At 36.6% G+C, this 22,341-nt stretch overlaps 1 protein-coding gene across 4 annotated transcripts in view; it reads left to right on the top strand.

Moving 5' to 3' along the window:
• Positions 1-22,341, top strand: part of RAB28 (RAB28, member RAS oncogene family) — an 86,976-nt gene that overhangs the window by 11,134 nt on the left and 53,501 nt on the right. For all 4 annotated transcript variants that reach the window (XR_013331691.1, XR_013331690.1, XM_077750496.1 and 1 more), the window contains exon 4: positions 11,428-11,557. Coding sequence is in view for 2 of the 4 variants with exons in the window: in XM_077750496.1 (XP_077606622.1) it covers positions 11,428-11,557 (130 nt within the window). In the remaining 2 variants the exon portion in view is untranslated. The remainder of the gene's footprint in view (positions 1-11,427; positions 11,558-22,341) is intronic.

Raw genomic sequence — 22,341 nt, 5'->3', positions numbered from 1 at the left:
AAATCATTACGCAAATAGAAAATATGCATGGTAGTGATATATTTTAAAAAGTTAATTCTTGACATGCTATTTATTTTTGCTTTTTTTCTCCACTCTAGAGTGTTTCTTTTAAGCCATCATGAAGCATTAAAGGGGGTAATAGCCATTATCCTTATTTGGTTCTTTACTGGAGTTTAATGTTTTAAGTGGGAGAATTTTACTGTGGTTATGTGGAACTGTGTTGCTTATAAGAAGTGACAAAAAGGAGACAAAGTCAGACTGTTAAGCACTGTTCTATATGATGCCTGATGCCTGGCATATGCCATTGCCCTACTTTTGGATGGAAAATAGATTCTGAATTATTTTCTAAAGTATTCAGAGAAGAGTACATGAAGCTCTGATGGTTTTGAATCATTTGTGAAGGCCCTTGAGTACTGGTTTTTGCATTGTTAAAATATGGATTTGGCTCTTAGAACTATTTTTTCTATGCTTTTTCTTCTGCATTGTTCTTTGTCTCCTGAAAATCTTTTTGCTCATTTAGCATTTTCACTTGCAACATATGACTTAGTATTTTATGCATATTCATCTTTCTCTTAAAAGGTAAGTCTTAAGATTTCCATGTCTGGCTTTTTGTTTAATTTTTTCTGTTTTTAACTGATTACATTCAAAGTAGATATTAAGCTAACGAGAAATTTCTGGACAGAGATTTGTGGGAAGCCACAGTTCTTATTTCACCCCCCTGCTTTGTAACATGGGTTTTGAAAATAGTAGTCTCTTTCCTCTTTGTCCATTAAAGTATACCTTCAAGGCTGCATATTGGATTAGATGTGTCAAGCTTCTCATAATATTTGACTCTAAATATCAAATAAAGTAACTTTTTATTATTTAGATTTATCTAGAGTTAGTGGAGAACAGGAAGATTTTAAGAATCTTAAATTCAATTAACGAATTTTTTTTCACTTAAAAATTGAAGGTTATAATGCTCATGATTTGGATTCTCTTAAATTTACCTTCAGATCATTAAAAAATTATTATTTGATTTATGTAAATTAGTTTATTAATATAAAATTATATATAAAACTAATGTTGATGTGAAATTGACATGATATAAAGTTAACCATTTTAAAAGTATGTAATCAGTGGCATTTAGTGCATTCACAATGTTTGTGGCTATTCTTTTAAATAATTTTTTTATCCTGCATATTTTATGGTGTTCCGTAACTGCTTAACAATCAGCAGGCTTTATTGGTCAAATTTGTAGAAATTAAAAAATTGTCATCTTTTTAAAAAGTTTTTTTTAATGTTTTATTTATTTCTGAGAGAGAGAGAGACAACGTGAGCAGGGGAGGGTCAGAGAGAGAGGGAGAAACAGAATCCGAAGCAGGTTCCAGGCTCTGAGCTAGCTGTCAGCACAGAGCCTGATGCGGGGCTCAAACCCACGAACCGTGAGATCATGACCTGAGCTGAAGTTGGATGCTTAACTGACTGAGCCACCCAGGTGCTCCAGATTGTCATCTTTTCTGAGAGAACCTGACTTTAGTAGGATGTCTTTATTCTCTTCTTGTGTCCCTCATATCTTATGAGAAAGAGCATGTTATATTTATATTCCTTCTTAGAATTTGTCAAATAAGATTTGCTTTGAAGGTACATATGATATGTTTTTTTCTTTTGATAGTGGTTTATATTATTTATACTTTACAATTTCTGTGAATGTTATAAGGATATGTCCTGTTTTATTAAACTACAATGTAGTACAGTATTTCTGGGAAGCTCATGAACATTTCCATGAAACTGTGCCAGTAAATTGGGAATTCTGAGATGATTAAAATGAATTATCATAAATTAATGATAATATGATAAATTTTCCCTGCTTTCCAGAGATTCTAAACTAAATTATGCATAATACATAAAGAACATTTACTAGTAGTTTCTTTTGTAAAACATATGTAAATTTTTTATCTAAGCCAGAGAAGCTCTCTATAGTTCACTACCATAAATTGGGGGAAATGTTATTTTTCAAAAGCGTTGCTTTCAGAAGCATTCTAATAGTATTTTAATATACTTAATCACTTTATATTGTGTAGTCATATAATTATTTTTCCAAATGGATCTGTACTTTTTCTAGAGTTCTTGTAGATGCTTATATTGCTCATGAATACTTTGGATTTTGGTATACATGCTATAGGATAGAAATCTTTTAGAAAGGATGTTTTGACTGGCTGTTTTGAGGAAGGACATGAGTTTAATGTATATTTAGGATTTTCTCTTAGGTTCTCTATCTTATGTATGTTATATAGAAAGAATCATAGTATACATACCTGGGCTATTAAGCTAATGCATCTATTTTTCTTAAAACATTTCTTAATATCCAGAAAGAGATTTGCTTGTAGGCTGGGAATGAACTAAGATTCAAATGGAACCGATTATTTCACCCTGTTCACATTTCCCCCCTAGTAGCATTAAACTTCAGCAATCGTCTGTTGAACAGTGTTGGTTGAAACAGAATTGGATTGACACCCAAGAAAGAATTAATGAGGTATTTTGACAAGAACTAGTTCTAAGAATTGAAGTATTTCCCAGTTAAATTCCCAGATTTTAAATTAACTTAAAATTTTCTAGGAGTCTTCAGAAAGATGTTATAGGCTATTTTTCGTAGTGGTTACGAGCAAACACACAGTACACAGTGTTTAGTGCCCTGTAACCTGTGGCTAACAGAGGCTAATAACAAACCTCAGAGAAGGACTGGGTGTTTCATTTTTGTAGCACTTTCCGTCCTGGAATCTAAGTGGTTTGCAAACACTGCTCTACTGAGCATAAACTCAATGAAGTGTAGTCATTTGTGAGGCAGAACATAAGTACTATTGTGTGCCAGTCAGTGCGCCCTACAGATGAGCTAGCCTGTTAACCACCAACAAAAGGGTTTGGTTGCTTGGATAGGAGCTGGGGAGAGAGTGCATCTCAAGGCTGGACTCTCTGAGACCCTCTGTTGTCTTTTACTATGGATTTTTAGTTGGCTGTTTGCCAGCGTATAACTGATTATACACCTTTCTTGCATTAGTGTTCCTTCTCACAGGTTGTACTTACACAGCAAAGTGTATGTTGTTAGGACTGTGGTATAATGTGTTTGATCTAACCTATTTCTACATACAATTAAAGACTAACATAGATTATTTGTCACACAAATCAGGGAGAAAAAAATTCCTGCTTTGTGAGAATTGGGACCCTTTCATTTTTGGAAAGGTTAAATGGTGTACGTCCTGTGCAGATTGAATTTTAGAACTAAATCTGTGGAGTCACTTACAAGACTTAAATGTTGTCACCAGTGCTCACGTTTCCTTGAAGACTTCAGCATTCCTTTGAGAAGGGTATCTGCCCGGTTAATGACTTGTGTTCGTCAGATATGATGATCAGTGAAAGAGATGTGTAAAGTACTGTGTAAAGAGACTTTATGTAATATTTGCCAAAAGTCTTGAGGTTTCTAAAGAGAAGGGTGATAGTATCTTCTGGGAATTTCAGGTGGAAAAAGTGAAGTGAAGGCATAGAAGACATAGGGAATTTTTGTTGAAGAGTTTGAAAATATAGAAGAATGTATTAAACTTGAAATCTGATTTCCAAAAGTCCTAGCAAAAAGATTTGGAATGAAGAGGCGCGGTTGGAGGGCAAATTGGGAAGAGCAAGCACAGGGCAGTGTGGTGAAGAGATAGGAGAGAGATGAATGGCAGATAGGAGGGTGAGAAAAGCTCTTCAAGGACAGGAGATGTGATGGGTTTCGATGGCCACCCGCTTGCCAAGAAAATTATTTCCAGCAGTTCCTGGTGGATTCTTCTCGAACTTCCCTTGTTGCCAAGATGTATTGCATTTCTGAGGGAGTTACACCTTCTTGTGGCTGAGAAAATTCTGATAGTTTTCTGGTAGCAGTCAGAAGAGGCCTGGATTGATGGATGTGGTGAGAGACTTGGGCATTGAGGGTGCTTGTGTTCTAGGCTCCCGAAGAGGTGAGTACTTAGCGGTCTGGCTCTGGGGTCCTGCAGCCGGTGGGTAGACTACAAAGGAATTAAACTGGAAACCAGTAATTGGAAGATAGCTGAAAAACTCAAAATCTATGGTGATTTAAAAGCATGTTTCTCCATAACACAGAAGTTTCAAGAGAAGTTTTAAAATATCTTAAATTTATAAAAATACAACCTGTCAAAACTTGTGGGATATAGCAAAACCAGTGCTTAGAGGAAAATGAATAGCAGTGAATATATATATTAGAAAAGAAGAATCATCAGTAATCCAAGCTTCTACTTTAAGAACCTGAGAAAGAAAAGCAATTTAAGCTTAATGAAAGCAGAACCAAAAAATAAAAATAAAAACTAGAGATCAATGAAATTTTAAAAAAGAAAATAATGGAGAAAATCAATAAAACCAAAAGCCGGTAAACCTCTAGCCAGGTTAACCAAAAAAAAAAAAAAAAGAAAAAGAAAAGAGAGAGAAGACACAAATCAATGAGCGACCATCACTACTAATTCCATAGGCATTAAAAGAATAATAAGGGAGTAATATAAACAACTCGATGGCCAAAACTTGGCTTATTTAGATGAAATAGACCATTTCTTTGAAAGACAAAGTACCAAAACTCCTACAAGCAGCCACTAACTCCTGGGCTTGGTATTATTTCCATTCTTTTTTTTTTCTGTTTTTTTTTTTAATGTTCATTTAGTTTTTTGAGAGAGAGACACAGTGTGAGCGGGGAAGGGTCAGAGAGAGAGGGAGACACAGAATCCGAAGCACGCTTCAGGCTCTGAGCTGTCAGCACAGAGCCCGATGCCCATGGCTCAAGCCAACAAACTGTGAGATCAAGACCTGAGCCGAAGTTGGCCGCCCAAACGACTGAGCCACCCAGGCGCCCCGGTATTATTTCCATTCTTATAAATTTGGAAATGTATGTTTTTATGGCCCAAAATGTAGTCTGTCTTGGTGCATATTTCATGTGAGTTAATTGATTTTCTCCTTATTTAATGTAACAGTCAATGAAAAAGGGGTGTTGAAGTCCAACAGTGCTAGTTTATATACAGATTTACAGTTCTATCAGTTTGGCATTGCATATTTTGATACTCTGTTGTTAGGAGGGTATACATAAAGAGTTGTTATGTCCTCTTGGAGAATTGACCCCTTTATCATGATGGCAATTTCTATACCTAACCCCTTTCCTTATTCTGAAGTCTGCTTTGAAATAAATAGGAGTATCCAGTTTTGTTTTCATTAGCATTAGCATGGTATTTCTCTATTCCTTTACTTCTAATTTGTGCCTTTATATGTAAAGTGAATTTTTTATAGTCAGTGTATAGTTGAATCTTGGTTTTTCATCCATTCTGACAATATGTCCTTTAATTGGTATATTTAGATCATTCACATTTGAAGTGAGTATTGATGCAGTTTGGTTAATTTTTTTTCTAAATTTTTTTAATGTTTTATTTATTTCTAAGAGAGAGAAACATCATGAGCAGGGGAGGGTCAGAGAGAGAGGGAGACACAGAATCCGAAACAGGCTTCAGGCTCTGAGCTGGCAGCACAGAGCCCGACGTGGGGCTCAAACCCACGAACTGTGAGATCATGACCTGAGCCGAAGTCGGACGCTTAATCGGCTGAGCCACCCAGGTGCCCCTGGTTAATTTTTATCATATTTGTTTTTTATTTCTTATGCTTCTCTTTTATTTCTTCTTCCCTTTCTTTTCCTATCTTTTATTGTCTTATTTGAGCATTTTACCTTCTCAGCCTGTCAATTTTTTTTTTAGCAATTGCCCTAGTGTTTCCAGTATACATTTTGAACTAGTTTAAGTCCACCTTCACATGACAGTGTATTGTTTTGCGTGTAGTTCAGATACTTCATAAAAGCACATTGCCCATTCATCCCCCCTGTCCCTGTGTCATTGCTGTCATTCATTTCACTCATCCATATGCTATAATCACTCAATACATTGTTAGTATTGTTACTTTAAACAGTTGTATTTTAGATAAATTAAAAATAAAATAAATGCTTTTATTTTACCTTTACTTATTACTTTTCTGATACTCTTCCTTTCTTAATGTAAAAATGAGTTACTGACCCATTTCATATTTCTTTCTCCCTCAAGAGCCTCTTTTAACATTTGTTCTAGGGGCATGTCTGCTAGCAGTGACTTCTCTCAGGTTTTGTTTATCTGAGAAAGTCTATGTCTCCCCCACTTATGAAGGATAATTTTACATATAGAATTCTAGATTAGTCTTTTCCTTTCTTTCAACACTTTAAATATTTCACTCCATTCTTTTCTTATGGTTTCTGATAAGAAATTCTCTGTAATTCTTATCCTTTTTCCTCTATAGATAATATATTCCCTCTCACCAACTCCTCTCTACCCTCAGACTTCTTTCAAGATTTTCTCTTTGTGTTTTGTTTTATGCAGTTTGAATATATGATGCATCTACATGTAGATTTTTTTTGTATTTATCCTACTTGGTGTTTTTCTGAGATTTCTACATCAGTGGTGCGGTGTCTTTAATTGATTTTGGCAATTTCTTGGCCATTATTACTTCAAATATTTCTTTTTTAAAACATTTTTTAATGTTTATTTATTTTTGAGGAAGAGAGAGACAGAGTGTGAGTGGGAGAGAGGCAGAGAGAGAGGGAGACACAGAATCTGAAGCAGGCTCCAGGTTTTGAGCTGTTACTACAGAGCCCAATGCTGGGCTTGAACTCATGGACCTCAGTGAGATCATGATCTGAGCCGAAGTCAAATGCTTAACTGACTGAGCCAGCCAGGTGCCCCTAGTTCAAATATTTCTTAAGTTCTGTTCTCTTTTCTACTCCTGGTATTCCAGTTATATGTATGATATACAAATCAGAATTGTCACATAGTTTTTTTAATATTCTGCCTTATTCATAGTTTTTTATCTTTGCATTTCAGTTTTGAAAATTTCTATTACTTTATCTTTAGGCTCATGGATTCTTTCCTAGGCTGGGTCTGGTCTACTGATGAGACCATCAGTGGCATTCTTCATTTCTGTTAGAGTGTTTTTGATAGCTAGCATTTTCTTTTTATTATCCTTTAATGTTTCCATCTCTTTGTGTACCTTATCCACCTGTTCTTGCATGCTGTCTATTTTTTCCACTAGAACCTTTAAAATACTTATCATAGTTATTTTATTTTATTTTTTTAATGTTTTATTTATTTCTAGGAGAGAGAGAGAGAGACAGCGTGAGCAGGGGAGGGTCAGAAAGAGAGGGAGTCACAGACTCTGAAACAAGCTCCAGGCTCTGAGCTGGCAGTCAGCACAGAGCCCGACGCGGGGCTCGAACCCACGAACCGCGAGATCATGACCTAAGCAAAAGTCGGACGCTTAACCGACTAAGCCACCCAGGCGCCCCTATCATAGTTATTTTAAAGTCATGATCTGATCATTCCAAAATCTGTATCATATTAGAGTCTAGTTCTAATGCTTACTTTTTGTCTTCAAAGTGCCTTTCAGTGTGCCTTCTAACTTTCTGTTGAAGGCTAGATAGATGTATTGAGTAAGAAGAACTCAGGTAAATAGGCCTTTAGTGTGGAGCTTTGTGTTAATTGGCCAGGAGTTGGTTTGTGTTTAATGTTTGCTGAGGCTCTAGGTTCCAGAGACATCAAATTCCTCTAGTGTTGTCGTTTTTATCTCTCCGGTCTTTTTAGACATCTCAAAGAACTCTTCCTTAGTTGAAGTTTGTGTTTTGCAGCTCCTTCAAATGTAGTATACATCTATTATGCTGGAGCCCAGTTGTTGCTGTGGTAAAGTATGGGGGGTGGGGAACTCTCTCATTCTATGCTCTTATGAATAAATTGTAGCCTTATAGTGGACCTGTGTCCCTGGGCTGTGACCTTCACAGGTATTTATTAGCTCTTCCCACTTAGGTGACATGAGATGGCTCGAAGGGGCTGGAAACAGGAACTGTCCTTCCTCCATGTGATATAAGACACTCATTAAGCTTTTTTTCCTGGACAGTATACCTTTTTTATGGATAATACTTTGGGCATATTTTGCAGTGGTTAATTTCTCCTGCCCCATGTCACAGCCATGTGGGGATCTTTCTTGATTCTCCCAAGAGGATCTGGTAGGGTTTCTGGAGGTAAAATCCATGAAAGTGTGGGGGTACCCCCACAGACTGTGTCGCCTGGGAGTTTTTCATTCTCAAAGTGGACCACAGTCATCCTCCACCAGTTTATCAAAATTGCCATTTAAATTTTCCCACGTTTACTGGCCACAGTGGCATCTGCTCCAGGTTAGCATATGTGGGCTGTGACTCTTTGGATTCACCTGAAATTCATCCAGATTTCAGGATGGCGATTTACCCTGCAAACTCAGCTCTCTGTTTTGTCCAAGAAAAGTCATGGATTTTATTTGTTTAGATTTTTTTCTTACTGTAAAGACAAATGTGATGACTTCTCGGTTCTTTACATGTCAGAATTGAAACTGAAAATTCTAGAACTTTTTTGTGTTTTAATGTCTTTTTTGTTTTCTCATTTTCCTTTTTCAGATTTTGACCACGTTGGTATAGGTTACAGCTGATGAAAAATTGTCATGTTAGGAGCAAAGATGGAATCCTAGTTTTTACGTAGAGTGGTATTGAGAATAGGGTATATGATGTTGGGCTGGCGGAGAGCTAGATTAATGAAAGGCATTTATCCTTCTGCCTTTCTTATGACTTCTGGAAGATTCATAGTTATTGATCCGTGAAAAATATCGGGATACAATGGTTTAGCTCAGGAATTGGCTCCTTAAAGAGCCAGATAGGAAGTATTTTGGGTGTCACAAGCCATATTATTTCTGTTGCAGCCACTCAACTCTGCAGTTATATACAGAAGTAGCCATTGTTAACACTTAAATAGGTATGACTGAACTTCAATAAAAGCTTATTTACAAATATAGGCTTTGAGCTGAATGTGACTTGGGGGCCATAGTTTATGGGCTTCTGGTATATAATAGATCAGTAGTATTTAATTTTTATTCTAAGCTCTGGTCTACTACTGATCATCAAGAGATGGTGGCCATGTTTTATTTGCATCATGTACACATATTGGCATATGTTGAGATGAAGATTTTCACATACTAATTTAGAAGGGTTCCAAACATCTTAATGTTTAAGAGGCATCATATATCACTAGCTCAATCTATGAGTGTAAAAACTGTCACGAAGTTGCCTTGAAAATATGAGCACTGGGTGTTTTATATAAGCCAATTTGACAATAAATTATATTAAAAATGAAATAAAAGAAAATGTGATTCTTATTCAGAGTAATAAAAATTCCCAGCAATTGTGTAGTATGTTAGTTTTTAGAGAAGTCTATTCTTATTACTTCACATAATCACTTAGACATGGCAGGTATTATAAAGGTGGATGACAAAAGCATTGGCCAAGATCAAGATCAGTAGATGGTAGGGCCAGGCCAAGACTGCAGTCCAGCAGCGATGTGACTTTCAGGGCAGAGTAAAACAATATGTGGTATCATTCAAGTCAACTGGATGTGGAGTCAGTAGTTTGAAGATTAGCTTCCTTTCTTCCTCTCTATACGTGCTGCCAAAATGAGCATTGAAGGTTAGCATTCTTCAAAGGCCAATTCTGGGGCATTATTCTTAATCAGAAAAGTGGGCATATGCTGATTATTTCAAATAATTCTATTGTTGGGCATTATTTCAAAGCATTTAAGAAGACAGAAGTAAGTGTCTATGTTACCAAAATGAATCAGACAAGTGATTTTGCATAAAAATTACAGAATATTTAAACTGGAAGGGATTTTAGAGACCATTTACTTTCAGTGATCTAATTTTAGAGGCAAACAACCTGAGACCCAGAGGAGCTAAGTGACTTGGGGCCAGTGTAATTTAATAAAAGAGCATGGTACTAGATGGTTATAATAGTAGTATGTTATTCTCTGGCTTGAGAAAGGCAGTTGTTAAATTTTCAGGAATTTTTGTGAGCCAGCTGTTGAATACATTCATGATTAAAAATACATAAACTCATAAATTGTCTTAAAAACAAATATATATGCTCAAAATGCATCATTTACTAATTACTTTACCATATATTTTTCTTGAAATAATTGATGTCTGTTGTACCTGTGTGGTTCAAAAGCAATATGATGGTGTCCTACCCAGCTGTTCAGTTAAGGACGTTGATAGCTTGAAAATGGCCACAAGGGAGTATTTATACCATGGAAATAGGCAACTAAGACAAATAATACTCTACAATTCCCCACCCCTACCGTGGCACTAGGCAGTTTATTAATATTTACCAGCATATCATTGGCCATTACTTTTTTGTTCTATTCTTGTCTGTTTATATGCCTGGCCTTGCTGTAAGACTCTGAATTTCTTGAGGTTTGGAGTTCGTATCCCTAGGACCCAGCACAATGCTTGGCATATAGTTGACAAACAAATGCTTATAGAATGCATGAGTGGACTCTATATTCATACAGCCCTTGATTCAGATCTGGCTTCATCACCTACCTAGAGGTAGTGGTATGTGATCTCAGTATGGTCGACCTTGGTTATTGTAGCCTCTCCTTATTAATAAAATGAGAATAAGAGTAGCAGCATTAGATGATTGTTGTAAGGACTAATGAAAAGATCTAAATATATGTCAAGATGGATAGTAGGTACAAAAATGCAGTAAAAATTTTGTGATTATAACCTAAGAAGGAGACATAAATGCTATTAGGGTTCAGACTTACACTATATGCAGAGCTTTGTATTAAGTGTTTGACCACAAACTGGATGAGAATCAAGAATGTGGCACTGTTATTTTTGTGTGTGTACGTACTTCTCCTTCCCACACAAAATAATGGGATATATTAAAAGGAATATGATATATAAGAGGCAGGAAGCAATCCCTCTGTTATATTTGGCTTTGTTCAGGCTCTTATTACAGTATCATGTCCAGTTTTACATTGCTCATTTTAAAGAGGATGTCAAAAAACTGTATGTAGTGTGTCCTGGGAAGAACCCAACAACTATGATTAAAGGGATAGAAAATAGGTCCTTTGAGGCAAGTTTAAGGAATTGAGTTTGTTTATTCTGGAAAGGAGACGGTAAAGGAGTCACTGAACTATCTTCAAGTACATGAAGGGTTATTACAAGGAGGACACTCCAGTGTTGTTCTCCAAATGCACAGAGGACCAAAAGAGGAAATCGACTTATTTCATTTAAAGAAGATTGTGTTAAACACTAAAATTGACTATCAAGGGATGTCATGGAATCTCATTTTTGAAAATATTTATAGAGAGCAGCAGCAGATGGTTATTTATTGAAAGGTTTTCATGTCTGACCTCATGGAAGTAACAGGCAAGACCATAGACCTTGCAGCCTTCTCACCCATGATAGGATTTTCTCGTATTTATTGTAGCTCACCACGTCCATGCCAGCTATCTGACAAAAAGTTCTGTAACTCTTTTGTGACAGGGGATCCTGCTGGTGTATGATATTACGAATTATCAGAGCTTTGAGAATTTAGAAGATTGGTATTCTGTGGTGAAGAAAGTGAGCGAGGAGTCAGAAACTCAGCCGCTGGTTGCCTTGGTGGGCAATAAAAGTAAGTTATTAATGCTTCTTTATGTATCACTGTTTATTTGCCTATCCTTTAGTCTTTATTCCTAAACAAATTTTGATGTTTAGAAACATGAAAGATACAGCTTTCCTGGAGTGAGTAAATTGCTTGAGGAGAAAACTTTTACAGATGTATATGATCTTTCCAATACCAGTTTTGATACTTGATGTTACTGCCCCGCTGCTTTGGCAAGTTCCCATTAAGGTGAGTTCTGTTCTGACAGTGTGTGTTTTGGCTTCCTGTGGTCTAAGGAAGCAGCACGGACTATTAAGAACAGCAACACAGCTGCAGATTTTATGATATTGCACTGCAGCTTCAACTCTGCCCCAGAGATTTTGAGAGATAGATTTCATTAAATGATCCCCTGTTCTAGGGAAGAAAGCAGTGTCGGGGTGGAATTTGTGTGTGTTGTTCTTGCTCCCATCTCTCGTAAACGTCTCTGTCTAAATTTTTGAGATTTGTTCCAAAATATAGATAATTTTTTGTGTTGTTTTGTGTTTTGAGAAAGAGTGTATGGGGGGAGGAGTAGTGCTTGGTAAAAATGGTGGATAATTTTTGAGATCTGTCAGCTGGGCTCTAATATACAGCATATAAAACTATAAGACTCAATTTTGTACAGGACTGTTGGTTCATAGTCCTGCAATGCAGTTACCTGGAAAAGGAGACCTTAATAAGGGTTTTTAAATACCTAAAATATTATGATATGACCTAATCTTCTACAACTATTTGAGGTCAGAAAAAGAGAAAATGAATTTAAATTATACCATGGAGGATTTAGGTCAGGAAGAGTTTCTTGACTACAAGCGTTGTTAAACCAATACCCAAGTATACTACCAAGAGAATTATCTTCTCCAAAGGTCTTTAAAAGTATAGTGCATTTTTTGGTCTGTAATTATATAGGAAATAGTACTTCCTGAAGGACTAAACCAAGATTTCTTCATTATGTGGTTTTGCACACTTAGATGAACATTTAATAAATCCAAGCCTTACTTTAAAACCATTACAAAACAGGTGTGGATACCATTTCTCTGAAGAGTTAAAAATACAAATTTTATAATAGTTTCTAGAAAATAGTATTACATATCATGAAATGGATGCCTTGGGTACAGTTTTTTTAAGCTTTAAGAGAATTTTGCTCTTCTGTTCCATAAATAAATTCTAATTGAGTGAATCTGATGCTTTTCAATTCATTGAAATTCTCCTTTAGAAACTGTAAGTTTTGATGATCTTACATTCTATTTCTGAGTGCAGGTTTTCATTTTAGGAGATTCTTTCTTTCTTTCTCTCTCTTTCTTTCTACATTTATTTATTTTATTTAAAAATTTTTTTAATGTTTTTATTTATTTCTGAGAGAGAGAGAAAGGCAGCGTGAACAGGGGAAGGTTAGAAAGAGAGGGAGACACAGAATCAGAAGCAGGCTCCAGGCTCTGAGCTAGCTGTCAGCACACAGCCCGACGTGGGGCTCGAACCCACAAACTGTGAGATCATGACCTGAGCCGAAGTCGGATGCTTAACTGACTGAGCCACCCAGGCGCCCCAGCATTTATTTATTTTTGAGAGAGAGAGGACAGAGAGCGAGTGAGCATGAGTGCGGGAGAGGCAGAGAGAGAGAGAGAGAGAGGGAGGGAAACACAGTCTGAAAGTCTGAAGCAGGCTCCAGTCTCTGAGCTGTCAGTGCAGAGCCCAGTGTGGGGCTCAAACTCAGGAACTGTCATGACCTGAACTCAAGTTGGACACTTAACCGAGTCACCCACACGCCCCTAGGAGATCATTTTTTAGTTGCAGTGTTACTGAAACATTGGTTTGTATTATGGATAAATTTGCACTAATTGGAGGTTTCTCATCACCTTTTAGGAAATTATAGAATAGAGAAGGGATGGGAGTTGGGACTTGTTTTCATTTCTTTCAGGACATAATCTGACTACCTTCTGGAGTAATGGGGTAGTGGTGCACAGTTATATGCATTATGTTAGGTGTTTATGCTCTCCGTGTGAGGCATCCACCACTGGTCACTGTGAAAGAGAGGCTGTCACACTAGATGGGCTGGTGATGCCATTCCTAAGTTTTAAAAACAAATACTCATGTAAATTATATGAATTTATGTAAAAAATGATCACAGTGTTATGTTTGAGATTTTAAATAGCATATGAAGTTGAGTTTTTTAACTTTTGGCTTAGCTATAACCCCTTTCTTGTATTTATAATACTTTCAGAATGAGACTATGAAATAAAGTATGCAGTCACACAGAGTGTTACATATTTAAAATGAAGAGATTATAAGCAGAACATTTTCCTTGATATTATTTATTGAAAAATCTGTCACTGGTCTGATTTAACATGGTCTTGCAATGAACAATATTAAAATCTGTGTTTCCAGGTGGATGTGACATTAGCATAGTAGTGTGTACTCATCTTTTTGGGAGGATAAAATTATATTAAAAAGCAGAGAATTTACATACTGATTAAAGGCAAAGCAAAAGAAACATGATGGGAAGACATCTGAAACTGGATTATTATGCTTCTGATCAACACAGTTATCTTCTACCTAAATGTGGTTTTTATTTTTAATTGTTTTTTAAAGAGTTATTTTATTTTTAGAGAGAGAGCACGAGCAGGGGAGGGTGGTGGTGTGGGGGGAGAGAGAGAGAGAGAGAGACTGAGAGACTGACTCAGACTCTCAGACAGGCTCCATGCTCAGTCCAACATGGGGCTGGATCCCATGGCCCTGGGATTATAACCTGAGCCAAAGTCAAGAGTTCGATGCTCAATTGACTGAGTCAACCAGGTGTCCTAAATGTGCTTTTTAAAACTCATTGTGTTCTGTTCTTTGCAACTTGAGTAGAAAGCATATGTGGAAAAGAAATACGTACAGGCTATGGAAATAATGGCAGCAGTAGCCAACTTTTAGCCAAAATTTAGCAGAAAGGTAGGATATACAGAAAATTTCTATACAGAGAAAGAGAAGGAAGGAGGGAGGGAGACAGGGAGGGAGAGGAAGAGGGAGTGTACATATGTTGTGTGTAGGTGTGAATTTGTTTTATAATAAGAGCTTGTAATCAATGTTATAAAATCGTTTGTTTTTTTAATTTTTTTAATGTGTATTTTTGAGAGAGAGAGACAGAGATGGAGACAGAGTGCAAGCGGGGGAGGGGCAGAGAGAGAGGAAGACACAGAATCTGAAGCAGGCTCCAGGCTCTGAGCTGTCAGCACAGAACCCCATGCAGGGTTCAAACTCAAGAACCACGAGATCACGACCTGAGCTGAAGTCGGACGCTTAACCTACTGAGCCAGCTAGGCGCCCCTAAAATCGTTTGTGTTTTATGAAAATATAGTAAACTCACAGAAAATTGGAGTGAAGATTGAAGATAGTCTTAGTTAAGGATGAATTATGTGTTTATTTTTACTAAAAACCGTGTTTTATTATGTTTAAATACAAACAGTATCTAGAGGAGGTTAATGAAGTAGCCATTAACCTAGCCAAATTAAAGAGATTTGCTNTAAAAAAAAAAAGATTTGCTTTAATGAAATAGAATTGGTAATGACTAAATTATTTCAGTGTATAATGCTTAAGTTTATTTTTTCTGTGTTCTGAAAGGTTGTAAGACACTAGTTAGTGATTTTTCTTTGTACTATATAAGACTATAAGTGAAGTATTGAGTCATGGTTAAGATCATAGGACTTTGAGTTTAGACAGACTGCTTTTACAAAGCCAGGTTTTTTCACTTAAGGGCAGTGTGACCTCAGATAGGTTACTTTATATCTTTATACCTCAATTTCCTCATCTGCAGGTAAGTATAGTAGTTTCTGTCTGATAAGGTTAAAGATTAAATGAGATTTACATGGAAAGCGCTTAGCATGTGGTCTGTACACTGTAAGTGCTCAGTAACTATTATCATCATTATTATTAATCATAATAGCCTTTTAAAAACACTGACTACAGCTTCAATTTGAATGATCACAAATTATAAATTAGTACAGCTGAAACAGACATCTTACAAAAGTGGCCTGGAGGAAATGGTTCCTAGAGAATTCCTTTGTCATTATCTTATGCCTGTTTATATTTCTTTAAAAAAATTTTTTTAGAGTTTATTTATTTTGAGAGAGAGCAAATGGAGTAGGGGCAAAGAGTGAGGGGGGAGAGAGAATCCTAAGCAGGCTCTGCACTGTCAGTACAGAGTCCGATGTGGGACTTGAACTCATAAATCATGAGATGACCGGAGCCACAATGGAGAGTCCAATGCTTAACTGACTGAGCCACCCAGCCCCCCACCTTTTTTTCAGATGGATACTTCTTGTACCATAAGATGGGTAGGGCAATTCAATTCAGCAAACACTCTTGAGTGCCATTTATGTGTATTCAGTTAGTCATTGTTAATTTGCACAAAGATTGAGCTAGAATGCTTAAGGAGTGATGGGGATCTGTTAACCTTACTCTTAGTGGTATTTTTTTTTCTTAGCTGCCTTCAAGTTTTTAAAAATTTGAGTGTTTTTCTTTTGCTCTGTTTGTTTGTTGGGATTAATAAATAAATTAATAAATGAAAAGATTTATTTGTCCAAATCTTCATGGAAGGCCCTACTTTTTCCTAGCAAGGTAAACAAATTCCCACTAGGTCTTTTCCAAAATGGGAAAGAGGGTAAGTCGACTATTTATTCTGTGTATTTTACAGAAGTTCCATTGAAGTTTGATCATGTTCGTGTCTGCAGCCCGATGTGGAGGGAGATGACTGATAGGTACCTGGAAACAATTATATTACCATCTAAAGGCAATTTCTGCAATTCACAGAGCCATATTTACCAGGTCTGATACCTGGTTTCTTTGTTTGGAAAGGCTCAGTCTTTCACTTGACCAGACCCTGCACTGCAGACCCTGGGGGTTTTCCTTTCAAGTCCACTTTATGAGGCCTGCCCCGACCATGGCCTAACACACCACCATCACCTCTCACAAGAATACTGCAGTAGCTTCCTAACGGTCCCTCCTGCTTCTAGCTTTGCTCTCCTACAATCCAGTTCTCAAATGGCAAATGATGATATGCCTCTTCTAGTGCTTTCTCATCACACTTAAAATGAAATCTAAACTCCTCATCCAAATTTACCAGACACTAGGTGATCTGGTTCCTACCTGCCCCTAGACCTCTTCTGTGTGTTCCCTTGCCCACTCTATGCTAGGGCACACTTGTCTTTTTTTCTCTACTGGAGCATTCCAAGTTAATTTGTATCCTAGGGTTTCTTCTATTTGAAATACTTTCTCTTCCGGTCTTTACTTGACTGGCTCCATTTTATCATTTGGATCACATCTTAAATGTCATCATTGCTTTTCTTGACCACTCAGTGTAAATGAGCCATGTAGCCCTTTCTCTCAGGACATTGTTTCATTTCTCTGCCATCTGATGTTGTTTCTTGTTTGTTTCCTGTCTGTCTGTCCCCACTGAAATCTAAGGCTTAATAAAGCATAGGGACCTCATCGCTTAGAATAGTGCTTGAATCAATGAATAAAAGCCTTTTCATGAAGCCTCCGTTGGAATTAGAAGTGTTTATGGCCTGGGATGTGTTATTAAGGGAAAATGGTTTTCTTAATGAGGAAAAATACATATGTGTAGATACAGGGACTCTATTAGATGGCCTTTGGACCCAGCTGGTCTACTACTGAATTCCACTTTGGTGAATAATGTCAGAGAGTTTCTCAGGAAATATTCTGAAGTTATAGTATACTGGATCATGTTTGAGATAAAATGTTAATAGATTTTATATCATGATTTTAGGTTAAATATAAAAGAATTAAGAATTTTGCTTTTTCCTAATGTGACTTATGTAATGATAGAAAACCTACATTTTTGACTTTTTTTTAATTTTATTTTTGTTTAATTTCAAAAACCAAGCTGTTACTTAAAGTAACAGTTTTCATTTTTTTTTCAGTGTTGCAGGGAAGGTTCACTTTTAAATGAGATGAACATTCAAGAATATTAATTTTTTTAAAAAATTAATTTTAAATTCAATCCATGTTGTTATAAGCACATGGCATTTTAATTTGTCATTTTGTTATTTTCTATCTTTAAGCCGTTATGTTTTCCTACTATCTGATCCATCAGCTAGTTTCTCCCTGCTAGCTAACATTCTCAGTTGGATAGATTGTAAACAGAAATTAACAGGGGTTGCATAGAAGCTGCCCTCTTCCTGATTTATAGTTTCTTAGTCAGCAGAGGGGTGGTGGTCATCAGTAACTTGCATTGGGGGTAGGAATTATCGTGCCCCAGGGTAGAGTGGATGGATGAATGATTTCTGCTCTTAACGATATTAACCAGATCCTTTCCCAAATAAAGACTAATAACTCAGATTTTTAAACAATCTTCATGACAGATGAGGGCATCGAGAAGAGTGCATCCACACTAATTAACAATGTTGAGTGTATATTCTTCTTAACAGTGATTGATTGTTCTTGGAGTACTATCTCTGCCCAGGAAGTGATGTTTTACACTGGAAGGTTCAAAGGTTACATTTTAATGTACTCTGTAGTTGTGTTCCCTGAACTCAATGGAAATGTATTAGTAAAACAACTAAAATTCAGGTTGGAAAATTTAACTGATACCCTCAGTAAAACTATCACAATTATTTTCAAAGATTATTCTTTATTCTTAGTGATTGAGGAGGAGTCTGAAGAAATGGTTATGCTTCCAGCTTGAAAAATGTCATGCGAATTTACATGAAAGTGCTTGCCTATACTGTGACTCTTTTGAGTCTTCAAAAATTCTTACGTTATCTGGAGAGTAGAAATAGAAAACTCTGTGAAGTAGGTAACATTTACTCTGATTCCCAACTTGAAGGGTTCATATCAACCTTTGTAAAATTTACCATCTACAGTATTATGACAAAGTGAATGAGTGACTCATTATTATCAGTTTGAAGAGAATTTGTATTTTACAAAGCATGAACAGAAACTCTTTTCAGGATTCAAAAAATTCATTCTGTTTATACATGGTGAATTAAAACATTCTGCCTCCTTGCCCATTTATTTTAATATTTTGGTTCTTTTTTGTTGTGGGAATATTAATCCCAAAGTATCAGATCTCAGTGTCTTTTTCAGATAGACTTTATATTTTTGTTTCTATTGCTGCTGCTGCTGCTGCTTCTCTTTTTCTTTTTTCTCTCTTTGCTTGTAAATTTGTTTAACTAGAGCTATGGTTATTTATTTACTAGTAGATGCTGATAGCATCTGATTCTGATAGAGATAGCATCAGTATTCGGTGTACTGAGAGCTAGCAGGGAAGGGGCAGAAGGAGAGAGGGAATCCCTGTAACTGACAGCCCAGAGCCGACGCAGGACTTGATCTCACGAACTGAGATCTTGACCTGAGCCGTAACCAGGAGTTGGATGCTTAACCAACTGAGCTGCCCAGGAGCTTCTAATATATGCTCTTAAAACTGTTCTTTTCCAGGATACTTCACACTTCTGCTGTACTTTGAGAACATCTTGATAGTATTTCCAGTTTAAGTGGTGGAGTTGTTTCCTCAGATTAAATGCATAAGCTTGTATTCACACTGGTGTTAGGACTGGTAATTACGGTGGAAGAAAATGTCAAATGAGTGCTTTTTCATAATACTAATCAAAAATCATTTTCACCTGATGGTTGTTGCAGCGATGTTATGTGTCATTTCATAGTTACTTTCTTTTAGATCACCTACTTCAAACCTTTTGACCTTAGCCTGAGAAGTAGTAAGGTTTCTGTGGTTTTGCTTTGTTTGTTTGGGGGAATTGTGTAAACATCGTGTAAGTCATAACAATCTGTTTTTTATGATTTCTGTCCATCTTCTTGTCATGATACATTAAAATGTATAGCATTGTAAAATTTCTAAATTAAAAATTTTATTGGTATAAAAAACAGATTTATTTGTGAAAAGATTTAAAATTTTTATTAATGTAATTTAAGTCCCTTCAGTAATTTATTTTAATTTTATTTACAGTGATTGAGGAACAAATCCAATACACATTAAAGGAGAACTTATAGTGGAGATCAGAAAACTTTAGCTTTTGTTCTGGAGCTGTCATTTTATGGTTATGTCACGTTGGGCAATTTACCTAATCACTTAGGATCATCCTTCTATATAAAATGAGGGATTATACTCGGTAATCATAAGCACCTTCCATTCCTAATGGAATGGAATTCATCATCCTAATATGATGACCCAAACATGTCCAGTAATAAGTCTGCTTAGTTGAACATATTTACTGCCATATATTCTTTTAAATAACTTGTTTAATGCTTATTTATTTTAAGAGAGAGAGAGTACGCATGCACGTACAAGCCAGCAGGGGAGAGGCACACACAGAGAGAGAGAGAGAGAGAGAATCCCAAGCAGGCCCTGCACTGTTAGCACAGAGCCTGAAGTGGGCCTTGAACCATGAGTTCATGACCTGATCTGAAATCAAGAGTTGGATGCTTAACTGACTGAGCCACCCAGGCACCCCTGCCATAAAATTTTAAGAGAGTTTAATTTTAACTTTAGCTGTACTGTAAACCCTGTCTTATCTTTGCAGAGATGGTTTCTTAGGTCATATTATTCACTTGTTAGATTATTATGAATCTATTTTCTTTATACATGGATAAGTGCCCATACCTAATAACAGCAATAATAAATCTAGCTAAGATTTATTGACCCCTTACTACTTGCCAGACACACCCTGGAAATGTGGTCAGTTTTGGAGTGTTCGCGGGGGGGGGGCTCTAAAATATCATTTCTTCTTAATTTAAAATTGTTCTTGAAGTTAGGCTTTAATTATTTTTTTATTTTCTGTGACATTTTCTCAAATTTCACATGAATGTCTGGTTTTTGCAGTATAAATAGAGAAATTTAGCAGGTACTTCCTTTTTTTTGCTTTCTTATGTCTTTTTTCATTCATTTCATTTAAAAAATAGTGATTGAACACATACCTGTCTAGGTATTAGGGATACAGAAATGAAGGGACAGAATTTCCTGCCTTACCTAGCCTGGTTCCAGTAGAGGAAATAGTAAATAAATAAATCAGAAAATATATAATATGTCAAATGATGATAAGTTTTGCATAGATAAAGCAGGGAAATGAGAAAAAGGAAGACTTGGAAGAGGGTGTTAGGAATTTAAATATGGTAGCAGGGAAAGTTTGAGAAGATGACATTTGAGCAAAGAGAGAAATGAAGAGAAAGTGAGCGCCACATAGATATTTGGGTGAAGAGTTTTCCATGACACCTAGGTGGGTCAGTCAGTTGGGTACCAACTTCAGCTCAGGTCATGTTCTCACAGCTCATGAGTTTGAGTCCCATGTCAGGCTCTGTGCTGACAGCTCAGAGCCTGGAGCCTGCTTTGGATTCTGTGACTCCCTCTCTCTCTCTCTGTACCTCCCCTGCTCACGCTCTCTCTCTTTCTCAAAAATAAATAAACTTAAAAAAGGAGAGTTTTCCAAGTAGGGGATAGAGTAAGAGCAGAGCCCTTGAGGTAGTATTTTGTTTTGTTTTGTTTTCTCCCTAGGAACTATGAGGAAGTGTGTGTGTGTGTGTGTGTGTGTGTGTGTGTGTGTGTGTGTGGCAATATGTAGGGAATAGTCAGTGAAAGAATAGTGTAGGACATGAAATTAGATATAAAGAAGGAAGGATCTAGGAAGAAAACAGATCAGGAATGACTTTGTAGGCCATTGTCAAGGNTACCTCCCCTGCTCACGCTCTCTCTCTTTCTCAAAAATAAATAAACTTAAAAAAGGAGAGTTTTCCAAGTAGGGGATAGAGTAAGAGCAGAGCCCTTGAGGTAGTATTTTGTTTTGTTTTGTTTTCTCCCTAGGAACTATGAGGAAGTGTGTGTGTGTGTGTGTGTGTGTGTGTGTGTGTGTGTGTGTGTGTGTGTGGCAATATGTAGGGAATAGTCAGTGAAAGAATAGTGTAGGACATGAAATTAGATATAAAGAAGGAAGGATCTAGGAAGAAAACAGATCAGGAATGACTTTGTAGGCCATTGTCAAGGCTTCAACTTTTACTGTGTGTGAGGTGGAAAGCTGCTGAGGGATTTCAGCAGAGTGAAGTGATTTAACTTGAAAGGATCACTGCAGTTCTTGTTTTTAGAATTTACTATAGTGGGCAAGAATGGAAACAAAGTAAACAGGTGGCTTTTGACATAATCTAGGTGACAAATAATGATGGCATAGACTAAGGTTACAGCAGTGGAAGTAGTGAAGAAAATGAGTTGGTTTTTGGATATATTTTGACAGTATAGGTGATGGATTGTCTCATAGGTTGGTTGTGTAGTAGAGGAGAAGAGGCAAGATAATGCCAAGATTTTTGGCCTAGGCATTTGGAATGCTGAAGTTCAGTTTACCAACTTAAGAAATTGAGTGCAGGAATAACAGATTTGGGTGAGGATCTCAAGTTTCCTTTTGGACATGTTAAGTTTGAGGTACTTCTATTAAGCATCTCTGTGGAGATATTAAATATGTAGTTGGGCATATGAGTCTCGAGTTCAGAGGCAAGAGAAGGTCTAGAGATAAAAGTCTGGGAGTCAACAACATATTGATGATATTTAAACCCTTGAGACTGGATGAACTTTACATAGAAGTGAGTATAAAAAGAAAAATACAGAGATTAATCCTTGGGTTACAGCCATGTTTTAAAGTTTGGGGAAATAAAAAAATTAGCCAAGAAATTGGCATGTGGCCAGTGGAGATACGAGGAAAATCCTGAGAGTGGAGTATCCTGGAAGCCATGAGAAGGTTTTTTTAAGAAGGGAATGATCAACAGGTGATTAGAATGGTTAT

Source organism: Crocuta crocuta, unplaced genomic scaffold, assembly GCF_008692635.1.
Source record: "Crocuta crocuta isolate KB4526 unplaced genomic scaffold, BGI_CrCroc_1.0 scaffold179, whole genome shotgun sequence".
Classification (NCBI taxonomy): Eukaryota; Metazoa; Chordata; class Mammalia; order Carnivora; family Hyaenidae; genus Crocuta; species Crocuta crocuta.
The sequence above is the reverse complement of the archived record's forward strand: the minus strand, read 5'-3'. Positions and strand labels throughout refer to the sequence as shown.